This window comes from Drosophila pseudoobscura, chromosome X (genome assembly GCF_009870125.1).
Source record: "Drosophila pseudoobscura strain MV-25-SWS-2005 chromosome X, UCI_Dpse_MV25, whole genome shotgun sequence".
Taxonomy (NCBI): Eukaryota; Metazoa; Arthropoda; class Insecta; order Diptera; family Drosophilidae; genus Drosophila; species Drosophila pseudoobscura.
In genome coordinates this window covers 47,591,725-47,601,140 of record NC_046683.1, presented here as the reverse complement: position 1 = coordinate 47,601,140, position 9,416 = coordinate 47,591,725, and the positions used below count along the sequence as shown (strand labels likewise).

General features: G+C 43.2%; 2 protein-coding genes across 2 annotated transcripts; one reads left to right on the top strand and one right to left on the bottom strand.

Annotated features, from left to right (window-relative positions):
* Nucleotides 1-760: 760 nt before the first annotated feature.
* Tmhs (Tetraspan membrane protein in hair cell stereocilia) lies at nucleotides 761-6,690 on the bottom strand. Its single transcript, XM_001353531.4, has 6 exons — nucleotides 6,439-6,690; nucleotides 2,211-2,399; nucleotides 1,982-2,115; nucleotides 1,788-1,914; nucleotides 1,409-1,651; nucleotides 761-1,339 (listed from the first exon to the last, which is right to left on the bottom strand). The coding sequence occupies exons 2-6, from the start codon at nucleotides 2,350-2,352 to the stop codon at nucleotides 1,188-1,190; spliced, it is 798 nt and encodes a 265-aa protein (XP_001353567.1). The 5' UTR covers nucleotides 2,353-2,399; nucleotides 6,439-6,690; the 3' UTR covers nucleotides 761-1,187.
* An 830-nt stretch (nucleotides 6,691-7,520) lies between these two features.
* On the top strand, nucleotides 7,521-8,532 carry Aprt (adenine phosphoribosyltransferase). The gene is made up of 3 exons (XM_033382382.1): nucleotides 7,521-7,758; nucleotides 7,884-8,121; nucleotides 8,183-8,532. The coding sequence occupies exons 1-3, from the start codon at nucleotides 7,667-7,669 to the stop codon at nucleotides 8,396-8,398; spliced, it is 546 nt and encodes a 181-aa protein (XP_033238273.1). The 5' UTR covers nucleotides 7,521-7,666; the 3' UTR covers nucleotides 8,399-8,532.
* Nucleotides 8,533-9,416: the final 884 nt, after the last annotated feature.

Sequence of the window (9,416 nt, the reverse complement as noted above, 5' to 3'; positions counted from 1 at the left end):
TTTAGGCTGCAGCTGTCTGCCAGGCGCACCAATGAATCATCAACATTCAGCTGTTAGCACATAGCTGAGATACATATAGATGGTATAGCTATTATATATGCACCGATGTGGATCATCATGGGAATGTGGTTGTCCCTAAAATGTTGAAATTTGCTCGTAACAATCAGCATGACAAATGAATCACACCCACCCATCATAGAGTATCCACAGAAGTCACGGGAAATCACAGCACAGCCTGGGGGTTGGTTTCTTTCGTTGGCTGTCGAATGCCTCCCTGATTCGCTTCAGGCGCCAGCTGGTTGGCCACTTAGGCCGTTGATGGAATTGCTTATGAATTATACAAGAATATTAGAACGTGCCCGGAGATCCACTTGCACTTGCCACGAATCTGTTTGCTCTATTTGGTCGCCTTGAAATATTTCAATTGCCTCCCCGCTCAACAGCCACGGAAAAGACACAGAGAGAGAGAGAGAAGAAGACGGAAGAAGCGGGAAAAGAAGGAAAACTTTGCTGTAAATACTTTATTGGAAAAGTATGTGCCAAATGGTTATTGGCAGAAGGGAGATCTCGGACCAGGGACAAACAAATTGGGCGCTAAGTTGGCTGTTATTGGTTTTTATGGACAGAAATAAGGACAGGGTCTTCGGAGCCAGGGCATAATTTGATTTTTGTTTGCCCAAAAGCGGCTGACCTTGATGCTGATGATGATGATGGCATAATTGAGGCTGCCATTGTGGTCGAAATGAAAATCGGTCTGTATTGCTTTATGTTTAATATTTGTACATCTTTTATTGTTTATGGGTATATAATTTACAGGCAGAGAATTCGCTTTTCTGCATTTTCTTAGTCAAAGTTTACATTTAGGCACAAGCTATACAAAGGTGTTAAATTAATCGGAGCTTACAACTAAAGATTGGCATTCAGTCGGGCAGAGGCACTCAAAAAAAATTACACACTCTATTCATTCAGATACTCACACACGAGGAAGAGAGACAGAGGGGCAAGCACAAGGCAGAGATACAAACCCACAATTCAAATTCAAAACGAAACGGTTGCAAGCTTTCAACCGCTACATAACCGCTAAGCTAAGCTTTTAACCAAAGCGAAACATTTCCAGGTGGTTGTACGTGCTAAGCATGGTAGCTGTCTTGACTGATTCGTTGGGATTCGAAAAAATAATCGAATCCTCAATGATAGCGGGAAAACTGCGATATGCTGTCCTCATTTGGCGGTGCCACCAACAAAATGGGCTGCAGATTCAGACCCGTAATATGGGGATTCGACTTCCGGGACCCTGCCAAACTAATGGCATCCGTGAGATAGGCATTGTTGATTTCACCTAGAAGAAACATTAAGGTAAGAGAAGATGCTGACACTTCCATCAAAAGCAATGTAATTCCCGACCTACCTTTGTATAGCGAAGTCTGATAGAGGGGATCCGGCTGAAGACGCACGTGCCGCGTGGCCAAGATGAATGCCAGAGTGGCCAACACAACACCGTCCACGCAGCCGATTATGGCAAGGGGATAAGCCCAACGAATTCCGCAGAGGCCCAGCTCGAATCGATTCGCTTCCGGGCCGCAGATCTTGCGGAAATCATCTGAATTCCAGCCAAAGGGAAAAGCAGCACAGGCCACAATCATACACAGAGCTAGAACCAACAAAAGCAAAGACATGATAGAGACATCAGAATGTACATACAATACAGAAATGTGTCTGACAACAGAACGTGCCCTATTCGATTTGGGGCTGGGAGATAGGTTGGGGAAGGTAAGCGTAAGCCGCACCTGATATTATCTGCATCCATCCGCAAATATGAAAAACACGCGTCGACTTCATAAACAGCAAACAGACTAAGAAAAAGATGGTTAGCAAGGCAAGCCCAATGGCGCCCATCATGAAGAATGTGGCCAACTATGAAGAAAAAATAGAAAGAGTCGTATATTATTTGTTTTCCAGCTGCGATGGCCAGTCCACTCACCTGAAACGAGAAGGTTGGCACCGCCAATACGTTCTCCCAGCGGCGGCGACAATTGTCAAAGATCTCATCGCGCTGACACTGCTGCCACAGACCCAGCCGGCCAGCCCCGTCATTGTCCGGATCCCCAATCCATTCTGTAACAGAAAGACAAACGGGAGAGATGGAGAGAGTTGCTGAATTATTGGCCAGAGCCTGGCAGATTTATTGTTTGCAGAGGGGTGCCCCTCACCTGGCGTCACAAATGCCACAATGCCAATGATGGCATAGCAGATGGTAAAGATGGCCCAGAGCACTCCAATCGCCTTCGAGTTGCGTATGTACTTGGAGGCGTACAGATGTGTGGTGTCCACGTACTCGATCTTTGTGCCCATTTTGCAAAGTCGACTGAGGAGCCTCTTTGTTTGTTTGATTACTGTGTCTGTGAATGGAGTTAAGTATGGTTAAATGTTGGGAGTCTGACTTCAGGTTAATAACGATGTTGGAAGAGGAAACCAAAGCAACCAGAGCAGCCACAACAATTGCGTTTTTGTCGGTCATAAATCGGTTTTTAAGCTTATTAAATTGCCCAGCTTTCGGTTTGATGACCTCGCTCCCAGTAATGGGCTTACGTCTGGTATCTAGGGCTTGTAATTGGGAGCCATGCATCTCCGTCTATGATGCAAGAAGAGGATGCTTTGATGATGATCCATCACCCATACCCTTTCTCTATGCAACTACTGCAATACCACATCTGTCATAGCCACTCAAAAGCATTTTCAAATCATTAAACATGCTTTTTATGAAATTTTCCCCTTCACTTCAATCAAAAGACAGCTCAAAAAAAAAAAACACACATTCGCATTTGCCAATTCAGCTGCGAACAACAAAAATCGTAAAAAAAAAGATAGAGATACAGCTTGGGGCTACGTTTTTGGTTTTACTCTCTCAACGGCCAAGTGGCTTATGTAAATCAAGCAGATAATTATTAAAAGCCATTAGCTTTCCACGGTTGCCTCACATCTGCCACTTATTCTATGTCACAGGGAGAGAGAGAGCGTCAGAGATCAGCGAAAGACATTATGCAAAATATTGCTGAACGAGTCTGCGGCAATCCGTCTTGAGGGTCTAATTTTAGCCATGATTCATGGCTCTAGCTGGCCAACAGCCACAATCGAGCCAAGCTGCCTATCAATAATAAACGTGTTTCGCTTTCAGTCAAATCAGATTTGTCTGAGAGAAAATGTGGCCGACTAAAATGCATTTTCATTAGCTTTGTCTCTCAGCGTTCCCAGCCCCAAACTCCCATTGCGTATGCTTAATTTATTACACTTCTTTTCATGAGGGAACTGTGGAAATTATAACACAAAAGACTGTGAGAAACAAGCGCTCTCTTGGTGTTGGTCAAGATTAGTTCATTAAAGTGAATTAAAACCCAAGCAAACAAAGAGAATGAGACTCAATTATGGTTTGAGTTTGACTACGAGTCCGATTCCGAGTCCGACTACGAGTCCGAGTCCAAGGCAAAGCTTAATCGATTAGCATTATAATACTAATAATAAAAGAGAGAGTCGATCCAGAACAAACACAACCCAGTAACGTAAAGAAACTCCCCGAGTGGCACGTGATAAATAAAGTCAATGATGGTTTTGTTGGAAAATCGTGTCCGTGAGTCACATGAAAAGCGAGGCGAGGCGCGTCGGGCCTCTGGAAAATTATAGTGGACCAGTGGGGTGTTTGGAGCCAGAGCCAGACGCAGACGCACACCCAGACACGGACGCAGACGGAGTCGGAGTCTCTGTCACAAATGCAGACAAACCGCAGACGAATAATAATTTCCTTTATTTCTGTTCGAATTTTCTGTGGTGTAATTTGTAAGTGCATTCATTCGATGCGACTTCAGATGGGTTTTGGGTGTACATAACTTTTTCCATGGGATCGATCGTGACCAAAAAGAAAGTGACCAGCAAAAAACCTTCGAGTGGAAGTACCAAAGCAGCAACGAAACTCTGCTATGACGAAGCACATATATGGTCAAGACTTGGGTTACATCCGCTCACCGGCCGGCGGCGACTTCAGCTTCAGCTGCGGCTGCGGCTTCGGCTTCGAGTTTCACTTACAGCCAAGAAATACAGGAAAGAAATATACGTACAGAAAAATCAAAGTTAAATTAACAGAAATAACAGAGGGGCCAGTACTCGAATTTGAGCGCTGGCACAGCATTTAATGAAATTTCAGAAGCCAAAAATTGGAATAAGGTCAGTTGGGTAATGCCGCTGGCGGTTGTTACCTTAAACGTGGCTAAAAGCTAAGTGAAATATGCCACTGCGAGTGCAATTGCATTGGCGAAAATTGCCTTGGACGACGGGCTTTCTTTTTGCCACAGCCAACATTGGTCATTCAATCTCCACCCGAGTCTGAGTCTGAGACTGAGTCCGAGACCGAGATGACTTTCTACTTTGTCAAACATTAATCTCACATTAGGCACAGGCACACGGGTGAGGGTGAGGGTGAGGTGAGTGGACCCATGTCTGTGGCGGCACGGCACCCCTCACCCCAATTGGCCACGCACTGACAATTAATTTTCACATTTTCACAGCTTTTCCCTCCTTTGCTCAGCTAATTATGTCTAAGCGGAGGAAAAAGTATTCATTGTTCCGCATACCGCTTCGGGGGGAGTCTACATTTTTGTTTGCTTTTTTCGGCCGAGTCTTGTAACTGGCTTGTTATAGCCGCATCGTATGTGTTTATGGGGCTGGTTTTGGCCATCAAAGTGGAACCTAAAACAAGTGGAAGACTGCCAATGGCTTGATTAACACGCTCATACTCGCAGATGTTGCTCGGGGAAAAAAGGAAAAAAGAAAAAACAAATATTGTCCGTTGCTAAATTTCAGGCACCAAAACAGAAAACACCCAACCAGAAACTGGTTCCAAACATTTCAGAATTATGCGGAAATGGCTTATAAACATGGCTATTGTGTTCGGCCAGAATGTTGTTGCGGTAACATTTTTGTTTTTATTTGGAATTTTTTCGCTTTTGCCCATTTCTTTTGGTTCCCCTTTTGCATACTACATATACATATAGTATCTTGAATGGAAAGACGATTTCTTTTTCAATAGGGAGAGAACGGATCGCATCGGATCGTATCGGAGTGCGAAGGAGTGAACGGAGGGAGAGTTGAAGAACCGGAGAACTGGAGAACCGGCAAATGTTATTTTGCAGTCAGTTATTCAATACATTGACAGCATTTACAGCTGCCAACCCATTAGCCATCCATCCAAATGTGGGCTTGGAGAATCTTCAGGTTTGTTTTCTCCACTCTCGACTGCCAGAGTCGAGTCCAATCAGGTCCGCTCACTCATTCATTCCCGTCCGTCTAACCCAGGTCTGTCTGTGCGCTGAGGTATGTGTCTCTATTTTTTGTGCTGTTTTATTAGATCACGATTTTGATGTTGGCAAACATTCGCGCATACCAAAAGCCAACACAGAGCGTAGGCTATCCAGGAGAAAAACAACTAAAAAACTACAATGGGGGTCCAGGTCCATACATAATAGTAACTCACACCGAGAGATTCTTCACTCGGCTTTTTGCCTACCGGAGACAGGGGCGCACTTGGGGCCAAGGTGCATTAGGGTTCTGGGGCTCTTGTGGAATCTTACAAAAACTTGAACTCCCGAGTATTCTGCTAATCCTCATTTAGATCATTTTATTTGATTATAAATCGTGTTTTTAAGAATTGTAGCCCTTCTTTTATTCTATTTCAAAATATATATTTTTAGAGTTTTCTAAAACATTTATTGGCAAAGTTTTAGCTATTCTTCAAGCCCCTCTTTCTCTCTTTCTTTCTACGGGTATTATTTGCAGCGCCCTATTTCGGTGCCCTTCAGAGCGAAGGCCGCCGCCACTGCGCCGATGCAGAAGCCTCAACGGAGATGTACGTTGCCTCAAATAACAAACAAAAAAAAAACACAACAAAAACTGTGCCTCTTTCTGGTTTTTCACGTTACTTGAGCGCGCGCGCGCGGTTTCTGCCGCAGTCGCTGCTGCTGCTGTTGCACTTTCAATACGCATGGCTTCCACAAGGCATATGCATACATGTATACATTTATATGTGTGTATGTGTGTGTTTGTGTGTGATAGTTTGTGTGCGAATGTGAATGTTGCAGTTGCAGTTGCAGTTGCACCTCTGCAATATTGTTGCTGTGCCTAATGTTGTATTTTTTTTAAGGTTTTCACGTTTTTATGTTGGATGAACTTTGTTGCAGCAGTTATTGTTGCTTTCTGCGGCATGGCTGTATGGTTGCCTTGGCTATTGTACATTTTTTATGTTGCTCTGATATGTATATGTATGTATGCTTTTGTTGCAGAATGTTAAAATGGCAAAAAGGGGCGCAGTGCAGTTTGTCGGCACCTTTGGCTGACATTTACTTTTGCCGTTAAGTTTGAACTTAATTCGAGATTCGCACAACATTTGCTTACAGTGCTCGAGAACAGGTTTCGCCTGGACAGCGGTTGATTTGTATCACAGCTTATATACTATATGGTTGTGGGTATTATAATTTGTTGCTATTGTTTGGCGTTTCTATTTGCATTAATTTAGTAAAAAAAAAAATAAAACTCGCGAGTGAGCTGAATTTATTTTTAGGGAGAGATAGATCCGCTTCTTCTGGTGAAACCCGCTTAAAGAACCGTCGCGTTCAGCGCTTGAAATACGTGTGAGACGGTTTTCGTTGCTGGTCGGGCTTGGCATTGGGGTACAAAGCTACACACAGGTATAACTGAGGCATACCTGAGTATATCTGTGAGTTTTTGAGTAAGAGAGAGAGTGCTAAAGAGAGTGCAAGATCGTGGCTGCCTCTGGATATGTGCAGCGAAAATTGTTGGCATTTCTTTTCAATTATTTTGTTGATGATAAAATGCAGCGAATGATTATTTTTCCCTCGAAGAATTATTGAAATTTCTCCTGCTATCGGTGAGATAGAGAAAAGAGAGAGATAAAGAGAGAGATGCAAGAGGGACGGTGAGGGACTGGACTGCTTGCTACCTGCAGGATGTTGACGAATTCCTTTGAATACTTTCTTTGTGCAAGGAAATGCCAGGCAAACAATTGGCCTGGGAATATCTGATAGTGTTTGTACAAGTCGACAAGATAAGATCAATAGAAAAATGAGAGAAAGGGCAGGTAAAATAGCCATTTTCATATAAACTATGTAAACATAACAACATTAAGTCAAATGTTTCTTCAACATAAATATCAATTATAAGAAAACACAACTTATTCACTCCTCATTCGAGTTCAACTAAAAAATGTAAATTCAAATTTTGATTTCAAGTAAAATTCAAATCACCCGCCAACTTGAATTCATCGCACAGCTTTCTACCATCTCTAGCTTATCGATAAGCAGCTAATCAGCTGTTCATCGTTTAACCCATTGTCGACCGTTGGATATTTAAATGCACACACGAATATTGTATGACTTTTTAGCGGAGTTCATGTAAAAGTAATCGTTTTTTATATTGAAGAGGAAGGTTAGGATAGATCTACAAGAATCATTTACGAACAGTACTATTTTCCGGGCAGTACTATTTTCAAGTTGTTCCCCTGTTTGAATAGAGGGGGATTAAGTAGGTTAACAATTTTACAACAACAATACAAATAAATAAATCTTAAAAATTTTCCTTATTAACAATTAAAACACCAAGAAATATGAGCCAAATCAGTGCGGAAGACAAACTGGACTATGTGAAGTCCAAGATTGGCGAATATCCCAACTTTCCCAAAGAGGGGATACTATTTCGGTGGGTTGGAGGTTATCAGACAATCAAGGTTTGCCAGCGACAGTGTGATTATTATCTTTATGGACTGCTAAAGTCTTATCACTTCATTAACATGTGTTGTACTCTTCTTCCGTCTATCCCATCAGCGACATATTCGGCGCCCTGACTGATCCCAAGGCCTGTGTCTACCTCAGGGATTTGCTGGTGCAGTACATCAGGCAGAGCCAGCCTGAGGTGGAAGTCATCGTGGGACTGGACTCGCGGGGCTTCCTCTTCAACCTGCTGCTGGCCACCGAACTGGGCGTGGGGTGTGCGCCCATACGCAAAAAGGGAAAGCTGGCCGGCGAGGTCGTCTCCGTTGAGTATCAACTAGAATACGGTAGCGTGAGTAGCCTCATATGATTATATATATTTTCTGATTATACGAGAACAATTCCCTTTATAGGACACCTTTGAGCTGCAGCGTACGGCTATCCAGCCTGGCCAAAAAGTCGTCATTGTGGATGATCTGCTAGCCACAGGTGGTTCCCTGCTAGCCGCCTCCGAGCTGGTTCGTAAAGTGGGTGGCGTTGTGCTAGAAAGCCTGGTAGTGATGGAACTGGTCGGCCTAGACGGCCGCAAGAAGCTGGACTGCAAAGTACACTCCCTGATCAAGTACTGAGGGTTAGTGCCGGCCTTCCATAATTGCATTTACTTACCCCAAAGCGGTCCTGTTCAACTAGCAATATTTTTACCAACATTTAACTGTTTAGTGAGTGTGAAATATATAGTAAAATATTTTTGTATCGAATGGAATCGTCTGAGCGTGTTCTATTTAAGGATGAAGGTCATTTCCGTATTGTTATGCCTTGTATTATAGAGATTACAATGATATTGAACAGATGTTTGCAACGCAACGAAGAAAGCATTTCCGCCCACATAAAATAGATCTAAAAAAGACTCAGAATCAAATGTCTGGCGACTCTAGCCAAATGTAGCTATTCATCTCTCTTATTTATTCCGCTTCTAAGTTTTAAAAGTTTGAAAAGATCAGCTTAATCGTATGCAATAACCGATAACTTTTGAAACCACCCACGCCATCCTGCTGTTGCTCCAATGGAAGAGAAAGAAACCCTTGCATTTCACTCTCTCTCACTGCGCATTTCACTCTCCTTGCGTGCTGTTAAGAATGCGACTTTTTCTCTCTCCGATAAACAAATCAAATGGCCAAACAACCAACCCAACCACCCCCGGCAGGGTTTGTCCCGCCACCCTGGCGGGGAGACAACTACAACAACCGTAAATAAACAAATATGCAGGAAAGTTATCCAGCCGAAGAACAAATACCCTGGGAGTTCAACGACCAACATTGTCAGTTTATGACACCCTAACTACCCCAAAAAAAACGATTTTACAACCTTTTTATTATCAGATGGAGCTCCAAATCTCAAAATGATTTATGTAGATAGATAGATAGTTAGATAGATAGATAGATACGTAGATAGAGTTTATCCTCTCTACTCGGTCGCACGCGAATCCTTTTCTGCTTCGCAAAACTATGCTCCAAGCCATCATACCCTCTGATGGGAGGTAGGGTGGACAACATAAAAAGCCGAGCTCAAGGAATCGCATGCGCTGGCAGAGACGCGGCAGCATGAAACTGAAACTGCCACGTTCTCGTTGATAGAGAGTAGAGTGCA

What these genes read in the sequence shown, in the direction of transcription:
- Tmhs (XM_001353531.4), bottom strand. Translation starts at nt 2,352, where the DNA reads ATGGGCACAAAGATCGAGTACGTGGACACCACACATCTGTACGCCTCC. An exon ending in TGTGGCATTTGTGACGCCAG is followed by an intron (nt 2,116 to 2,210) that starts GTGAGGGGCACC and finishes TTTCTGTTACAG; the next exon opens with AATGGATTGGGGATCCGGAC. An exon ending in TGCCAACCTTCTCGTTTCAG is followed by an intron (nt 1,915 to 1,981) that starts GTGAGTGGACTG and finishes TTTTCTTCATAG; the next exon opens with TTGGCCACATTCTTCATGAT.
- Aprt (XM_033382382.1), top strand. Translation starts at nt 7,667, where the DNA reads ATGAGCCAAATCAGTGCGGAAGACAAACTGGACTATGTGAAGTCCAAG. An exon ending in AAAGAGGGGATACTATTTCG is followed by an intron (nt 7,759 to 7,883) that starts GTGGGTTGGAGG and finishes CTATCCCATCAG; the next exon opens with CGACATATTCGGCGCCCTGA. An exon ending in ATCAACTAGAATACGGTAGC is followed by an intron (nt 8,122 to 8,182) that starts GTGAGTAGCCTC and finishes TTCCCTTTATAG; the next exon opens with GACACCTTTGAGCTGCAGCG.